Here is a 19,476-nt window from a genome sequence, read left to right on the forward strand (position 1 = left end):
ATGTTTAAATTCGTGTAATTAACTGCGGATAAACATAATCAAATAGAGAATAAACATCTAATTTTAAAATATAATTAGGATAATTATCGAGTTCTAACAAAATAATTAATTATTATTTTTATAAGAAAATTATATTATTAAACCAAATACGCAAATATAAATTACTTCGTTACTGAACCTAAATTAAATTATAATAAAAAATTGAATTAAAAAATTATACAAAAAATATGAATACTAAATAGTTAATTTGACACTAATATTGATATATTTTTATCAAATTTTTATGATATATTCAAATTTATATTTTATTCAAAAATAAAAACAGCATCGTCTTTTTAAAATCACATAAGACCATACTATAACATCGACTTAAATAAATAATAAAATGAAATATTAAATCAAAATATATCTCGCTGCATTACGTGAGTATCCCTTCTAGTTGGATACTAAAAAAGTAAGATATTTTTTATTTACTACTTTTTAACTACTCTATATACTAAAAAAATTGGGTCCCACTTTCTATGGGTCTTGGTTGTGCGCTCAGCCCACCTTTTCCAGAGAGTTAAGGACAACTCTACCAAGATTTGAACCCGAGGAAGATGAGGATTCCACTCCACCATTTGAGTCTTATGAGTGTGTCATAAACCAAGTGGTTATTTGATTTTAACTTAATATTAAGAGATGAATTTAATATAGTAACTCAATATATTTATACTATATTATAAAACATTTGAAAAAACACTTAAAAACCATTTTTGTGCATGAAGTACGGTTTATTAATGCATATTACTTAAAATTTAAGAATACAAATAAATTATGCGTAAGTACAACTTATTAAAGCTCAATTTTGAATTCGTATAACTAACTGCAGATAAACATAATTAAATACATATCAAATATCTTATTTTATATATAAAAAAATAAAAATATAAATAAAATAATCATTGAGTTTTAACATAATCATGATCTTTATAAAAATTATATTGTTAAGCCAAAAGCAATTTATCTCGCTATTTAGACCTTAATTAAATTATAATAAAAAATTGAATTAAAAAAATTGTATAAAAAACGACAACTTTTAAATAGTTAATTTGATATTAATATCGATTTATATTTTCCAATTTTTATGGTATCTTTAAATATATTTTTATTCGAAAGTAAAAACATCATCTTTATCAAAACCACATAAACCTACTATATCAACAAAGACAAAAAATAAAACGAAACATTAAAATGAAGATGTATCTTGCTGCATTACATGAGTACCCTTCTAGTCCTATTTTAATGCATCAAGTTAAGACTTTTTGCCAAAAAAATATTTGCCTACAAATTTTAATCACAATCTCGTTGAAAAATTATCTTTACTTAGGTGGCGTTTGTTTTTTAAAAGGTGCTGAAATCTGAAGTTTGATTTCACTTCTGATTTTTAAGAGGTGGTGCTGAAGTCTGAAATCTGAATCAGTCAGACTGTTTGTTTTTGTAAACTCATAAACGTCTGAAGTCTGAAATCTGAATCAATAGGTTGCTTTTGTAACCAACAAACATATGAATATGTATATCTGATTTCACTTCTGTTTATGTTCTCAATATTCCATTTGATTATTCCTTCTCCTCCAGATCAAACCTTCCATCCTCAATCTCCACCCTTATCCCACCACCATCAACCACCATCCACCACAACTCCTCTAAAATCCAACACCCAAATCCATCTCTAAAATCGAAGCAAATCTCATCATGATGAAAACTACAGTGACGGAAATACCTTTATTCACGAGGACAAAGGTGCACAACTACTGGTTTGTACAGGGACGAAAACACACAGTGGCGAAAAACCCATATGGAAGAAAACCCTTTTGATTTGGGTCGATTTGAAGCCACCAGAGGCGATGGAGGGTGAAGTTGATCGATCGAGAGAGTGAAGTCGATCGAATGATGAAGTAAAAATCGGTTCTCTGGATAGTCTTCAGGATTAAGAGGAAAATAAGTGGTTATGTTATCACTTAATTTTTAAGAGGAAAATAAGGGATAAGTGACTCTGAAAAAACAAAAAAACAAATAGTCTGAATTGGTTTATGTCTGACCGAATCGGACATAAGTGATAAAATAAAAGATTTTTTTAAAAAACAGATACCATCTTACTTTAACATCTAATATTTTCAACGATCAAAAAGAATTATTAATAAATATTGTAAATCTTATAAACATTTATCATTTAAAAAGTATTTTTTTTTCTGGGTTACAATTACCAGGGTCCGTCTGTTGTCGTATAACATTTTGGTACATATAAAGTGAAAAACCTAGTTATATGGAAGGGAGGAGATTTGATTAGAAGAGATAACTGTCAATTGTTTTTCTGAACCAACAAGCGACAGATTACCCCAAAGCCCCAAATCAATCCCCGATCTCAAACTCACCATACACTCTAGATTTGGAAGACACTACTTGAAGCGTCAATGCCGACGGACCAAGCCGAGCTCAATTCCGAACAGGTAATCACGATTCTATACTCACTCCATCCAGATATATGACATTGTTCTAATCCTCTCAAAATTGGTCGGAATCTTAGGTTCGAAGACCCTAGTAATCATCGATTTTTATTCGCAGTTGCGTAGTGGTTCAGATCTTTACTGAATTTTGAATCTAATATGAGAGATCAATAGTTGCATATGACTCATGTGGAACGGTGATAGGCTTATCAGATCGTGATTTTGTAGTCTGATTTTTAAGTCGACGTATGAACCTTGATGGAGTGAAGTTTTGTAATGTTTGTAGTCAATTGACGGTAATCTTTGACGCAAACGACCTACTTTGCTTCTAGGTATATTCATATGGTAATTAAGGACCGCGTGTTGATTAATCTGACATAGAATTGTAAAGTCGAAGTTCCTTCGACCTTATGTATGTCAAATAACTAAGTGGAATGGAATATGTTGAAGCCTTTATGTAACCGAACATGGACCTCTAATCGGGTAATCCATGTAGAATTCATACTTGAAGCTCCATTGAAATCTTCCAGGATTTAGGAGAATTAATCTTATCAGCCCCATACTCTTTCTGCATTTTTATGATTCTAGTATCTTCTGGGCTATGAGCTTGCAAAACTTGGAAGTTTTCTACAGTTACGTGTCCAGGTGCTGGTAACAACTATGTGAAAATTTGGAAAATAAAGATCATTCAAAAGAGAGGGAAAAGTGCCTTGGATTGATTGGTTATAAATTGATATATATTCAAGTTTCAGAGTACGAAACAGTGGGGACATAGGCCAACATTTACTAATTGACTCACACCTAATAGGCCTATGGTTCATGAACTAGGGCAGGAAGGACTGGAAAATAAACAGGAGTAAAGAAAGTTTAGTTTCGTTGGGTTTACAAGATACATTTCTCAAGAACTCTCAACCTCAATCAGGGAGGAAATTCTGTTCGAATTTGGGCTATTGCTAGTTGAGCTAGAATTAAGTGATGTAGGCTAGGAATTTTACAATCAAGTGAAACCATAGGGGGTAACACAACTGTTACACCATCAACTGGACTTGCTAACAACTATATTTTTGGTGGCAATAGATTTTGTGTTGCTGTTATTTTCCAATTACAAGTAGAAGTATCTATATCACTGATTGCATATAATTATGTTCTATGCTTAGGTTTTGAGGAGGGATATTGCATGGGAGACATACATGACGACTAAGCTGATCACAGGAACATCCCTTCAGCTATTAAGGCGCTATGACAAAAAGAGCGAAAATGACAGGGCACCACTGCTTGATAATGTAAGCCTATATCTTTTATGCTTGTTCTTAATATAATAAGCAGAAAAATGGTATGATACTTGTTAGAGTCCTCTATTACTATTTGCATAGACATGTGTTGAGAAAATAGTACATCTCAAGTTCTCAACCTCAACAAGCCATTCATCTCAAATTAGTCATGGTAGGCTAATAATGAATCCCAATACAGTTACAAAGGGGTGTGTCCACAGGGAACAGTAACATGAATAACATCATTGTATGCACTCCTTTGCCATTTGCCACTAATTGAAATGTCGCTTTACTATTTTTGCTGATGTCACTCTTGGCTGACCTCTAGATTCATTGTTCTAGAAGTGGTCTAAGTGGCCACTTTAGCACACTATCTTTGGAGTTGCCAAAATGGTGTCTTCTTTCTGCGTGGGGTAGCAAATATTCTGCATTATTAGCTATGATTAAGCGAGTTATAAATGGATGCCGGTTAATTATTTTTTTTCCTTTTCATAGTTTGTACATGTAGGTCCAAATCCAAGACAATTAATAAAAGGACAAGGCCTGGCACAGCAAGCCAAATTAACATGTGGTCAATACCCTACCTAAATGACAAATCATCTAAATGTTTTCCTTTTGCAAAATACAATGGGAAGCATAGATGATTTACCCAAAGGTCAAAACGTAAATGACTTCCTATTGCTCATTCTTGGAAAGCAAGGGCAAGAGCAGAGGAGGGTGCAATCTTATTGTCATGTGATCTGCTACTTCTCATTTGTTTGTCCTCCCTCCTAGTATAAGTCGTATTTTGTAAGTGGTGCATTCAAAGTTTGATGTTAGAAATAACCAAAGCACATAGGCAATATTGCCTCTATTCTTCCTGTATCTATGCCCTAACCTTCTCTTGTATATTTCCTTTCCTAAGTCTACCTCAATGTGCGGCCACACTTCTATCTTAACATTTGTTTATTGTTATACTTGTCTTGTGTAAATGTTGTCTTTCAGTGATCAAACTTTTTGTTTGCTAATCTAGTAGGTCACACTATGACCCTTTGGAACATACTTTAGATTTAATAGGACTTCTGATCATTTAAGCCTCTTGATGCTGAAGTCATTTTATTCACACTACTCTTGTTTATCTCCATCCTCATCAATCTTCTCGTCATGCCAATTGTTATACTGAGTACTGACCTAAATACTAAAAGACATCCTTCTTCATTGCACATGCTTACACATCTACCACTTTTCAACCGATGTTGTTGTAGATGCAATTCAAGTACTCTGTTTTAGTCTAGCTTAAGCTAAAACTCTTATACTCTAATGTGGTTCTTCATGCCTCAAACTTTGCATCTCCTCAACTTTGCATACTACATCCAGCGATGAACGCTTGTATACAATTCATGTACTCTGCTTTAGTCTGGCTTAAGCTAAAACCTTTGTAGTTCAGCATGGTTCTCTTGCCTTAAACTACAGTGGTAATCTTTGCTGATTACCACTGTAGTTTTGTTCTTATCATGTTGCCATTATGCTGATCTAAAGATGAAATAATGATTAACTTATACTACGTGTTATCACTTATCAATGTATTTAATACTTATGAACCCCCACTTCTATCACTTGTTTTCATAAGTTTGCTTAATTATGCCTTTCACCAATTCCTTGCACCTTATATCCTTCAGATCTGGACTCTTATTTTCTCTATAGTTTCTTTTTGACATCTAGAATCTTCATCTTTAATGATTATTTGAATGAATTTTTATTTTTTGTTACCAAAGTTGGATTATGATACATGATGACATTTAGGGTAGCACTGACAAGATTTGTTTTTGTCACAGGATGGTCCATCTTATATTCATGTTTTTATTAGCATCTTGCGTGACATACAAAAAGAGGAAACGGTTGAATATGTGTTGGCTTTAATTGATGAGATGCTTACAGGTGACTAGATAAATTAATTACCTTTGCTTTCTTCGATTTCTATGGGGTGCCATTTCATTCTTTCTCAGTCATGACTTAAGTTGACATTGTGATCACTTGACTTACTGAGTATTCCTTTTTGCAGCAAATCCCAAAAGAGCGCTGCTGTTTCATGATAAGTCTCTTGCAGATGATGACATTTACGAACCTTTCCTGAGGTTGTTCTTTCAATATTACTGTTTTGAACTTGAGAGCACTTTATGAGGCAATAGGTGACCCAGTGATTGCCACTAAGCCAACCATTTGGCGGTTGCAATGGTGATGTCAGTTGATATAAATTCATTATCTTTCTATTTAAAAAGAAAATCTCATCAAGTCAAAAATGGAATCTTCAATGATAAAAAGCATAGAGCAGCTAGCCAGCTACTATTGTCTGCGATATTATTGCTCCTAAAATGCTGCTACGTGTTCTTTTTTCTTCATGTTTACGATTGTGAATAGGTCATCATTTTATTTGAAACAGATCCATGATGGTTTCTTTGATGTATATATCTTTGTGGCACTACTTTGAGTTTATTGATACTGATATGCTCTAATGATAATAAATGCAAGTTTGATTTTTGGATATGTTGCCACTTGTGCTTATTTTATTCACCAAAAGCTGAAGAAATTCAAATTCTTTTGCACATCAGATTGCTATGGAAAGGTAGCTGGTTCATACAAGAAAAGAGCTCTAAGATACTTACTTTGATAGTGAGGTACCTAAAGCAAATGCACACAATACAGAAGGCATTGAACTATACTTGTTCTAAATTTTATTAATTTTTTTTACCGTAATTATAGTGCTAGGCCAAAGCAGAATGGTCGGACAAATGGAGCCACGGATTCAAAGAAGAAAATAACCACAAGTGATGATGTTTTGAAAGGATTGGTGGAGTGGCTTTGTATTCAGGTTTGTTATGAACTCTGCGCTGTTTGATGATTTGCAAGTGAAATCTTACGATGTCTCCTGCAAGTATAATGTGGTTACCTTTTCATTTGGATATGGCTGTGCAGCCTGTGCTCCTACTTTCTCTGGTCCATTTGATATTTATATTAATAACTTTTTTATATCGTGACTCTAAAATCAAGCAGTAGTGCATGAAATAAGCACATGAGAATAGTTTTGTCAACTTAACATGTTCCACACTGATGTTGGTCTAGTAAGTAGTTTTGCCATACTTATTTAAATGCAAAGGAAGTTCAAGGTGTTCTTTCATGTAAAATTCTGCAGGTAATAGTGACGTGCAAATGATTAGGGAAAAGGTTGGTAAAACAAATGTCTTCTTTGATTAAAAATATTTTTTAACTTGTACGATTATATGAATCCCTAATGCTTTTTAGTTGCTGTTCGGTTCGTTTTCTGCTAAGACCTGTATGGATAAAGTTGTTTGTATGTTAATAGATAAGTTGTTGTTCGGTTGTTGTGTTGAATTATCCATCTGAATGATAAAAATGACTATTTTACCCTTGGTTTTACATTGAACGTTATAGATCAAATTTCTCAAAACAACAATATTTATAGATCAAATCATAAAACTGTAAACGAATCACTAAATGAAACCCCAACTTAGAAAACATACCCAAATCTATAAATAATAAATCAGTAACAAGATACAGATCGAGAACGAGATCCAGCGATGGTGAGGCAGAGGGTAACTGCTGGAGAAGCAACAGCTGATGATGGTGAGGCAGAGATGAGGAAGATGCAAACGCCGGAGACCGAAGAAGCAGGAGAACTGAGATCGATGGAGGAAGAAGCAACGACCGGCGATGATGAGGAAGAAGCAGCAGCCGACAATGGTTCTAGATGGTGAGGAAGAAGCAACGGCAGATCGATGGAGATAGAGCTTGGACCAGGAGAGCAAGCACGATGAAGGAGAGAAATAAGATCGAGAGAAGCTGGGATTTTTGGGGGGGTTCTAGAAATGTGAAGGGGCAAACTTGGAATAAGGGGATGAATAAATGGCCGAGTCCATGGTACTCTTACTTTCCTGCCTGACCGAATAAGCCACTGACTGACTGAATAAGCCAGAAGCGAACAACAATGTATGGCTGACCGAATAAGCTATACAGACTTAACAGCCCATTAAGCCATTACTGGACAGCCCCTTAGTGGCTTATAGTTACCACTTAAAATCTTTTTTTAAGTTATAGCATCTGCCAGTGGATATAGTTTGGTACTAATTGGTAAGTCCGTTGCTCTTATTTATGGTTTTACTTGAATAAGCTCAACAATTCAAAATTTTGATCTTATATGGTTGTTTTTACGTTATATATTCAAAATTTTGATCTTATATGGTTGTTTTTATGTCATATATTGAGCTTGAACTATAGAGATTTTCAGTACTGAATACACATTGTTACAAGACCTTTAAAGTTCTTTCTATTTTGCTTATGTGATTTGGTATATTAGTGGCTTATGGTTACCACTTAAAATCTTTTCTAAGTTATAGCATCTGCCAGTGGATATAATTTGGTACTAATTGGTAAGTCCGTTGCTCTTATTTATGGTTTTATTTGAATAGGTTCAACAATTCAAAATTTTGATCTTATATGGTTGTTTTTACGTTATATGTTGAGCTTGAACTATAGAGCTTTTCAGTACTGAATACACATTGTTACAAGACCTTTAAAATTCTTTCTATTTTTCTTATGTGATTTGGTATATGGCTTAGTCTCTTTGATCAGATATATTTTTAAAGGCACCAGGTCCATGACTAGCTGAATGAGCTTTAATGGTTTACTGCATCTCATATCTACATGCTGCAACAATTCTCTTTCACAAGTTGGTTAAGGCCTATTCTATAGAATATTGTTAATACCTAAACGTTCCTTATGAATTTCTTCAGATGGGGTTTGCTTGGATATTTGGAAAGATTTATAGTTACAGGATTTGATAAAAATGAACGATGATCTGTTATACAATGGCATATATTAGATAGTGAAGGAGTAAAATGAAAGAGAGTGTGGAGCTCTGACTTTTTGTAGAATACGGAGTGAGTTGCGAACAAGATATAAATGACTTTAGTTTTTTAATTCAGTCTGATTCAATGACGGTTCTCTCATACACTCGGTATTGATTAATACAAATTACTACTAAGATAAAGGGAGGGGTGGGAGTTTTTGTCATCGAAATATGCTTATACACCATATTGCCAAGGAGTTGTACACAATGCTAAACAAACTTATGCATGAGTTGGTTAACTTGCCTGTAAGTTTGGTTTTATGCTGTTCATACACCACATCTCAGAGTTGATTGAACCCTTATGTTCAAGCTTCCATCAAGAAATGGAAGGTCTTCTTTGTGTTGTAAGATATGTTTTCTATATAGGACTTGTCTAAAAAGCTATTGGGTGACTGGATTACTTTTACAGCTGAAGAAGCCTTCCCATCCAAGCCGTAGCATTCCAGCTTCTGTCAACTGTCTTGCAACCTTGTTGAAGGAATCTGTTGTTAGGTCTTCATTTGTTCAAGCAGATGGGGTAAAGCTGCTTGTGCCACTAATTTCTCCAGCATCCACTCAGCAGTCAATTCAGGTAATTTTACCTTTCTGAATGTCTCTGTGGAATCGGTCAGATCATCCATGCACAAGTTAGCAGCTTCTTGTAAAAATACTTTAAATTAAGTTTATTTCTATTCAATGCATGATGGAAGTTTATTTAGATATGGGTTTAGGAAGAGTTGGTTATAAGACTACAAAGTTTTTTTAAGTATATAATATTTATATACGGTAAATGAAGCTCACACACACACTCCTCACTTTTGGTGAGGTTGGAACCCTTGACTTCTAAGAAGGTTGGGTTATCGGATACTGCTAGGCCAAAGGCCTTTTGGTAAGACTAGAAAGTTAGTAGGTAGTGTAGTTGACCACTGGGGCAAAGACAAGGCAGAAATATGTTTTACCTTTCCTTTCTCATAATTCTGTTTCTATCTCAATTTGATTATAGAGTATAAGAGTACAACTAACTTCAGTTGTTGTTAAACAGATTCTCTATGAAACATGCCTCTGTGTTTGGCTCTTGTCCTACTATGAACCTGCAATTGAGTATTTGGCTACATCTAGAGCCCTGCCACGCTTATTGGAGGTTGTCAAAGGTTCAACGAAAGAGAAGGTCTTCCCTTATCTATCCATATATGTTCAGTTTATTTGAAATACTATTTATTCAAGCTGGGTTCTTTTAGTGGTCAGTTCGTCTTTGTTTTTGCTTTCTTTATCTCATATTTCCCTGCTTAATTGTTTCTCGATTCTTATTCAATCTACTCAATGTATGCATCAGATGCCTGCTACTGCAGTATCAATTTCCTTTGTGCCTTTAGTAGATTGTTATGTACCAATTTAAGTAAAAAACTACAACATGATGATCTAACATTTGAGGGGTGTTTCATCAATGGTTGCTAGGTTGTGAGGTTAATAGTCTTGACTTTCAAGAACTTGCTTGCCAAAGGAAGCTTCGGAGCTCAGATGGTAGATCTTGGACTTCCACAAATTGTTCAAAGTTTGAAAGCACAGGCCTGGAGTGACGAGGTAAGGATTTACTTTAACAGGAATGAATTGATGCACTTGCCGAAAAAAGTAGAACTAAAGCAACCAAATTTGAGAAGAAATTTGATGGATTGAGATATTTGTGCTAAATGTCTGAATGCATGTTATAGAGACTAATTGCATCCGTCTTTTTTCTGCTTTCCTGTGTGGAGGCAAGGAGACCTGATACAAGTGTACATTTATTTAAAGATTAACCTTCTAGTAACTTGTGTAAGCTATTTTTGTATCTGTCGATGAAGTACAAATGTGTGCTTCTTGTTATAATTTTCATTTGCATGTTAAGCTGTTGATTTATCTTTATCAACTCTTAAAATATTATGTGCTAAAGCAGAGGTTTACAAGTGACAGTGCATAGTGCTTTGCAGCAATAGTTATCAACATCTGAATGTAGCAATTGTCAGTTTTTATTTAATTGTGGCGTCTAGCCATGACAACACTATTTACCTGTCTAGTATAAATGAACAAGGCCATTAGCAATCTATTATCTTACTCATTATCACTAACCAATTTATGCAGAATGCAACACTCCTTGCTCTCATTTTTGGGGAGGGAGGGTTTCAATCTGCACATTGAATTGTATCTATGCTAAGACTTTCATCTGCATGTGCTAGACTATAGGAATTGCATCCCCCCCTTCCAAACAAAAGTAACCCAGCTCAAACGTGGTATCTACTGCATGTGTGAATTAGCATTCCTGTATCTTTGTACTAGCTAGGTCTGTGAATCACGTCTTCTCCTTTTACATAGGAGTAGCTGTGACCTGATATCCTATCTTTGGAGTAGCTGAGTAGATGTAGTCATGTAGATGGCTAGACCATGTGACTTCTTTATAGGGTCATAACTAATTTTGTTCCTACCATTTTTACTACATGGCCTAATCATCCATACCATTCCATACATTCTCTTCAATACAAGTTAGGGGCCGTTTATCAAACGCTTACTTGGGTAAGTACTTACCGGCAACATTCAATTAATTACCAGGTAAGATTTTAATCTACTCAAAACGGTATCTTATGCAACAATTTATCCAGTAAGTGCTACCCATGGTAAGAGCCGTCGCCCTCACTTGGTAAGACTCTCGGTCCTTGCCTTCGCTCTTACCGAGTAAGATTCTTGGTCCTTGCCATATACATCCGGTAAGGTAATGTGATTTATTAAGTGCTTACCTGGGTAAGCGTTTGGTAAACGTCCCCTTACCCTTCTATGGGCATGTAAAGGCCCACAATGGCTGAGACAAACCTTCTAGAATGATGTTGTCTTAAATTTTCTTCAATCAATGCCATCCCTTTGACCTCATTCAGATTCCCATCTATTGTGTGTATTCACCTCAAATATCCACATTTTTTAGACTTTCATATCTGGTAAGCTTTGGAGTCTAGCTTCTACCCTTCTAACCCATCACCATCATAATAAATCTACAAAATCAACACATAGATCAAGAGCTGCGCATTGTCATTTATGTTGCATATGTGCAGCATCTCCATTGGGAATCTCAATGTGTTTTTCAAATTACAACCTATGTCCAAACTGATATTACTAATGGAAAAGTTGCATGCATTAAAAAACTTTTCAAATTCTAATATTTTCTTGACACATCTTATCTTTCCACAATTTTTGGGGTCTCTTCATAGTACTAGTAATGGTTTTACTATTTTCTAGTATCGGCAAGTGAAGTTGATTAATTTATTGATTACTCATCAACTCGTTTAAGAGCTTAACTGGGAATTGATTGTCAAACCATGTATTGGTCTTTAATAAAGTTCTACCTGGTGGCTCTAGGTTAAAAGAGTGACTCTTTGCATCTCTCTTAACTGACTATTCATTATTTTCAACGTTCTAATAAGTTTGTTGGCCATTTTCTTTATTACCTCTATTTTTTCTTGTAGGATCTGTTGGACACTTTAAATCATCTGGAAGAGGGGCTGAAAGATAACATCAAGAAATTGAGTTCTTTTGATAAGTACAAGCAAGAAGTCCTTCTTGGTCATCTGGATTGGTCTCCAATGCATAAAGATCCTATTTTCTGGCGAGATAACATTACAAACTTTGAAGAGAATGATTTCCAGGTATTGCTAATAACCTCAAATATGTTCCTTTCTATTTCAATTGTTTATCTTCCGATTATTTTATGTTTAAAAATTGCAAGATTTTCTACAAGAAATGATTTTCAAACAATGGATGTATTGGCATCTACCCTACAAACAACAAAAACTTATCAATTAACAATAAGCGTAAAAATTACTCATTCTGTTCTGGAATATGATAATTTCATAAATAAAGGATCTATAGTTTGGTTATGGAGTTCATACCCTGTACGTTTCAAAGGCAAAATTGATATAAACTATGTTACTAACAGATCTGCACCATTTTCTTAGTATTTGTTGTAGAGTCTAATTTGGTTATCGAAATTTTCTCATAAAGTTGTAGATTTGATGTAAATTATGAGTTGAGATTTAGTCAATCGATAACAGAAGTCAAATTGTACTCTTCTATGTCTATATATATATATATGGATCTGAGGGCGCATTGTTTGAGTATTGCCAGCTTTCAAATTTTCAACTGTTTTCCCGAGTTCAAAATTTTATTCTTTTGCGAGCTGTAAATAATCGGTGGTGATGTACAAAATTCCAGTAGCATTTACTTGAATCCTGCATGAAATAGTTGCTGTGTGTGAGAAAAATGTACTTTAAAATATGCTCATTTGGTGCTCATTATCCCTTATTTTTGCATTGATTGCTTACTATTTTCTTCATCTCTTATTCATATACTTCAAAGATTCAGAGCGTGGCAGATTGCTAGTATAATATGTTTTTTCAAATGTCTTGTTTCCAGTTATATTTTTATTAAAAAAATCAGCTTAGGTGGTATTATAGACCTTAAAGAAGCAACTTTAGGCTAATTAGTTAGTCGTTTATCGGAACAGATGACCGAATATGGAATATCTACATTTGATTTTGCATTTTGGCTACATTCGTCTATGTGTGTTATTTTTTTGCAATGTTGAGAACACATACGAAAACAAAAGACTAGAACCAGTAGCAAATTTACTTATGAGCTATGATAGTTGACATCCATAAAAGTTATCTAATTGATTTATAAGTTCAATACATCCTAGAGAGCAAGAAAGGGAGTTGGAGAGGTTGAGGGCGGGACGGGAGAGGGTTAGAGAGCTAGCAGACAGGTTACTAGAGTCGATAGATAGAGGGATGTGTGCTTCTCCTAACTTATTCTATGTTTCACTATATCCAGCTTTTTACATTTTTGCTTACACTTTTCCGCAAGCCAGGGTCTTCACAGAAAAATGTCGCTCTATCCTCTGGGGTATAGGACAGGCCTGCGTACATTCTCCAGTTACTACTTTTGAATGAGATATATGGGGTTTGTGTGGGGCTAATAGTTTCCATTCCCATCTCATGAAAAACCTTTTTGGCTCTGTAGGGGTATTTTGTACGAAAACTGTATATGATCTTTTTTGCTCAGTTTCTGAGCTAAAAACTCCCGTCTTCCTTTCATTACCCACTTGGTGAAAACCTTTTTTAGATCATCTTCACCTCTAATATGCAATTCTTCCCAAGTAGAAGTAGAATTTCCGTGTTTGTTAAGCTGAAAATTTTGGCATTTTGTTAAACGTATTTGACATGGTGAGTCCATATTTTGAAAACATGGGAGATAGGGGCAAGTTCTCATGAGAACAGTAAATATTTTGAAAACATGGGAACCATCTATTTCATGTATTATTCATGATGAATAACTAAGTATTAATGAATATTACTATCACTAATATCATGCATTTTCATCATGAATATCATTACCTTTTATTATGGATAATATTCATGATGAGTATCTATCATGACATTCATCATGGAATAATTGGTTCTCAAGTTCTCAAAATATTTATGGTTCTCATTTGAACCTATAAGCAACTTTAATTCTGTGAAACTGACTATGTGTGCTATTTTTGGTAGACTTTACGGGTCCTGCTCACGATATTGGAAACATCTAGTGATCCAAGGGCATTGGCCGTAGCTTGCTTTGATCTGTCTCAGTTTATTCAGTACCATCCTGCTGGCCGGATCATAGTCACCGACCTGAAAGCAAAAGAACGGGTCATGAAGCTGATGAACCATGAGAACGCTGAGGTCACCAAGAACGCCTTGCTCTGCATCCAACGGCTTTTTCTTGGCGCCAAATATGCAAGCTTTTTGCAGGCTTAAACGTGCTGAAGGTGATGTACCATTCTCGGATCATCAGCGCACGAGTTACTTGCATCTCTCGGGCTCTTCTGTGTTAAGGCTTTTATTTGCTTAACCCTTTTTTTCCAGAATAAAAATTGATGTCTGTACTTTTATGCTGTTTATGGATGGAATAAAATAAAGAAGTTGAGGGCTATTCATATTTATTGTTGTAAATTGAACTTAAATCAATATGTTCAAATTTGTGTTGAATGATGTTGATGCTTCATATCTGCAGCGATTTTGGCTTTGGATTTGTTGTATATTTTGTTTGTTTGTGGACTGGTGTTTTGGTTTCTTGTGTCATGTGCATGTTCTCCTATTTGATTTTTGTTTTTGTTTCTGTTTCAATAATTCATCAATTAACAAAAATATTTTAAATCATTGTAGTTGGTGACATTAAATAAACCTTAAATTGTTAGGTCAATATCAGTCATCATCAATTTAAATTGAGGTTGTTATCCTTTTAATTTTGCGTCAATTTAAAACATCTTCCAAACAAAGATCTTAGGGATTTTTGGCAAAAAGTATTGCTTTAATAATACTGGATCCTACAACCTTTCAATGAGCAACTATAAACCATCAAAGCTTTCTTGGTGGCTATATTCAATTCAAACTCGATTGTTTGCCAACATTTTTTTATATAATAAATACCAACTTAATACTAGCTTACAATTTAGGAGTTAGACTATAAAATACATAAACTTCTCATCGTATCAATACGAGATGGGGTTGTCACACCAATGACATAAAATTTGCTACTTTTTCTTGTCCGAGTGTCGCAATGTTCTGTAAAAAAGGTATGACATCATAATCTGCAACGCCTTTATTGTACCAGTCCCACAACCATTGTAAAAATAAAAGAAAGGAAATCGTTTCCCTAAGGAAGGTGAGTGATGCCTTGGCCCATGAGTCAAACCACAGACCTCTCGTTCATGTTCACCTCCATACCCGTTAGGTTAAAGACTCATGGACAACTTTGCAAAATTAACAATTCTTGTCGTACAATGCTTTTTTTGGTTTAATCCCTACAATTCATGTATTACAAAAAAAGAAGTGATTGAGATACAGGTTTTGTTTTGGTTTTAGTCCATCCCTAACCCTAACCTCATCTATCCCCCTCCTGTTTGAGTGGCATTACGTGTGTACATGAGGAACAATTGTCCTTTTAGAACATGGGTTCTTTTTCTATCCCTCCGATATCTCACTTTCTCCGTCCCTGCATTTGCTTCATATTTAATCCAAATCTCTAAAATTTCATTCAAATGGTTCAGTTGTAGGTTTTGACCATCCGTGTTTCAGGGATTGTGTTCAGACGATTTAATCCAAGGTTTGTGTTCACACGCATCGCTTCTCTCAACAACACACAGTTGTTTTCCTGTGGAGAAGGGAACACACGGTGAGGTATTGGCCATGAATTAGCACAGGAACGACAGAGATATTACGACCACAACAATAACCTAACTTGTTTTTTTGGACTTACCGAGAGTATTCTTCTGGAACTATAAGGGTAGTGTTTGATTGGTTTGAGTTTGAATGTCTCAAGTTCAAGTTCAAATTCAAGGAGGAATAAAAACCTCTTGTGGTCGCGGAGGTTCAAATGTGATGACTCCGGACTACTTGCAAAACATGTGATCGTACTGAGATCAATCGGCTCGCATAACAAATTGGATATCTAGGTTAATAAAAAAAACTTTCATCTAGTTTGCCATATGGTAGATTTTAAGAAAATTCAAGTAGGGTTTCAATAACCTTCTTTAAGTAATATTTTAGGAGCTTTTCCACTTTCATTCGATTATTCTTCTTATATGTTTTTAACATGTCTTTAAGGCTTACATCTAACGACTAGTTTTCAACTGACAATTTAACTTATCAACAAACAACTAGCAGTTAGCTTCAGGGAGCGGACCTACCCTTTGAGCATTGTTTCCCGTGAAGCATAATCGGACCTAGTTAAGTGTCATGGGTGGCACGTGCCACCGTATTGTTTTTCCGTCGAAGGGTAAAAACTTTAGGTTTTGTGAATGGTGCAACCGTATTAATTTGTTGTGTGCCACCGTATGTATTTTGAAACTACAATGAGAACAAGTTTTATTTGATAGAGTTGGTTTGCAAGGCTTTTATTCCTTCGTATGGTGGGTGGAAATTTGTTACGCTTTTAACCCTTCAAATACATTTGTGGTTTTAATTAACTTCCCTTGCTTTATCAATTTTTATTTTTATAACCATATCGTATTAATTAATTAATTAATTACTAGTTAATATATATTAAAAATACTTTTTTTTTTCAAATTACACCGTTATAAAAGTGTCGTCAATACCTTCAAAGTGAGCCAAATTTTGAATACTTTTAAAATTAATTAAATTTTTAATGTTACACAAATAAAAAATAATATATTTTTGACATTAATTGTATGTTTGTATGATAAACCCGTATTTTTTAATTAATTCTTATTTTATCTTACGATAATTAGTTGATGTAATCACTTCGAAAAATTTCTAAATCCATCTATGATTAACTTATTAACTATTTTGATAAAAAATAGTTCGACAACCGTAAGTTATCTTATTCTAACCACAATGGTAGTGCATGATTGGTTTGAGCTTGCCTCCAAAGATCAAAAGTGTTACCCGTAAAACATATGATCGTTCTGAGATTAATCGGTTTGTATAAGGGATTGAATATCTAATTTAATAATAATAAAAAATGAGCACATAGCCACATAAGAACTAATAATTCACATGTGAATTATTGATTAACGTAGAAAAAAAAAATCAATTTGATCATAGGTCCATGCTTTCTTACCTACTTTTTTATAAATTATTCACATTTAAAAATGTATACGGGAACTCATGTTTTTACCAATGATTACGTTCTCAACATTTTTTGATTTATTTATTTGAACCCAGATGTATATACGTAAACATATTAAGTCATGCCTTAAAAAATGTTGTATCTTATAAGGTTTTAACTCGTCATCATGTCTTTTAGAATTTTATTAAGACACATCAGTATCTGAACATATATATTATTCGTATAAATATAGAATTTTACCAGATACCATAAAAATATATATATAAAAAAGAGATTATATACAATAATATTAAAAGAAAATCCAAACGTGGGCAACCTTATCCGGGATTGATTTCGATATGATTATTAAAGGATTAAGGTACCATTTATTGCATTAATAACACATTAAACAAAAATATTCACAAACATAGAGACCAACATGTTTGACCCGACCCATTTCCCCATGATTCATTGTCTTTTTCTCCATTTTTGGACTATTTAATATTTATAGTTTAGTGATAATTAGGGATTTTTTCTTTTTTAATTAAAATTTGATTTTAAATAATAATATTATATACATTCTTTTTATATCAAAATCAGATCAAGTCATGTATTGAAAAATGTAAATCTTGATATTGATGTATATAAGGAGATAATTAATATGTATTGATGCATTTAATAAAATAAATGGGTGCATTTAATTCACTTCTCTGAAATGCTTATTTTTTTTAATGTACTTTAAAATTTTTGGTTAAGTTTCAGTTGTGATCAGTGTTCAAAAAAGTTCATTGCAACAGCCGTTGTGGTGTGTCTTATACTAACTCTTGTGTCTCATGTCACGTTAAGTACTTAAGTTAGCATGTCATGATCTGATGTGCAGATTTTGTAAAGCAATACTTGATTTTTTTCACTTTTTTAAAGCCGAATTTGTTAGTTTTCTAATGTATAACTTGATTTAAATTATTTAATATTATTAAATCATTGACTAATTGTAGAAAATATATGTTTATATATATATATAATAATTAATATGATATACAGATTTGCCGACATAGGTCACGCGTTGAAAAACGCTGCGACCTCATTGTGGCTTTCAAGGCTTAAGGCTTGACCTTTTCGTCACGACACGCATCCCTCCATTTAAAACATTGCATATGATATATTAATATCTACTAAAAATATATATTTTTAATAGATTATTAAACAAGACTTTTAAAATATGATTTTTCAATATAAAAACGCTATTTAAACATGGGTTTGATTCATACCGAGAAATATCAAATTATGTTTTATTTTTATACACCTTTTTAATTAAATTTGTATATACATCCATAGAAGACATGTAATATACGAAAAAATATATTAATTTTTTAATACGGACTCTTCAACAAGACGATAGTTGTACCAAATTACATCAAAGAAATAAGAATTTTATGCTCTTCGATATGATATCTATCTCGATATAGTTTTTTTCTGTTTAACCATTTTTTATGTGAAATGGTATATACGTGTTATATTAATTAGAAATATTTATGTATGTTCAAGTGTCTACAGCAACTCAACACCGTAAGTTCATAACTCGACGTCATCTTCTTCAACACTTTCTTCAACGTCGTAAGACACCGCGGTCTTCATCATCATACAAACCATTGATTTCATATAAACCATACAAACCATCGATTACATTGTTTAATTTAATGAAATTGTTTTATAAAAATTGTTTAATATATGATGAAATTGTTTCATAAAGTTTTTGTTTCTATATAAAAATTAAATGTATTTCTCATTTTGATGAAATTTGTTTTTAAAAACAATATAATGAAGATGATAATGTCCATAATTAACGACCTTCACAATAAAATGACCAATCAACCCTAAAAAAGTGAAGAAAAAATTTTGTGATTGGTTGAATGATGTTTTTACGGTTTGTACAAATGGTTTGGTTTGCATTTGATCCCTCCCTTATATATACATATACACACACACACACACACACACACACATATATATATATATAGTTGGGTTCAAGTGAGACTACATTTTTTACAGTTGAAACTTCATAGCAAAACATTGTGAAAGTAAAAAAAATCCGAACTTTCACAGCGAAAACAATGTGAAGGTTACATTCATAGTGTACTGCTGTAAAGTTTTAAGTGTAAGAAAATAGTCTCACGTAAACAACAGGGTCTCACGTAAACAACATGGTCTCACA

At 33.5% G+C, this 19,476-nt stretch overlaps 1 protein-coding gene across 1 annotated transcript; it reads left to right on the forward strand.

Moving 5' to 3' along the window:
• Positions 1 to 2,322: 2,322 nt before the first annotated feature.
• On the forward strand, positions 2,323 to 14,731 carry LOC112520745 (V-type proton ATPase subunit H). Its single transcript, XM_025129260.1, has 11 exons — positions 2,323 to 2,489; positions 3,644 to 3,769; positions 5,572 to 5,674; positions 5,799 to 5,871; positions 6,346 to 6,411; positions 6,497 to 6,605; positions 9,070 to 9,231; positions 9,682 to 9,807; positions 10,095 to 10,220; positions 12,125 to 12,304; positions 14,204 to 14,731. Exons 1-11 carry the CDS (start codon positions 2,454 to 2,456, stop codon positions 14,450 to 14,452), a joined length of 1,356 nt encoding a protein of 451 aa, XP_024985028.1. The 5' UTR covers positions 2,323 to 2,453; the 3' UTR covers positions 14,453 to 14,731.
• The last annotated feature ends 4,745 nt before the right edge of the window (positions 14,732 to 19,476 follow it).

This window comes from Cynara cardunculus (genome assembly GCF_001531365.2).
Source record: "Cynara cardunculus var. scolymus isolate 2C chromosome LG 11, CcrdV1, whole genome shotgun sequence".
Classification (NCBI taxonomy): Eukaryota; Viridiplantae; Streptophyta; class Magnoliopsida; order Asterales; family Asteraceae; genus Cynara; species Cynara cardunculus.

What these genes read in the sequence shown, in the direction of transcription:
- LOC112520745 (XM_025129260.1), top strand. Translation starts at nt 2,454, where the DNA reads ATGCCGACGGACCAAGCCGAGCTCAATTCCGAACAG. An exon ending in ATTTACGAACCTTTCCTGAG is followed by an intron (nt 5,872 to 6,345) that starts GTTGTTCTTTCA and finishes TTTGCACATCAG; the next exon opens with ATTGCTATGGAAAGGTAGCT. An exon ending in AAGGTTCAACGAAAGAGAAG is followed by an intron (nt 9,808 to 10,094) that starts GTCTTCCCTTAT and finishes AATGGTTGCTAG; the next exon opens with GTTGTGAGGTTAATAGTCTT.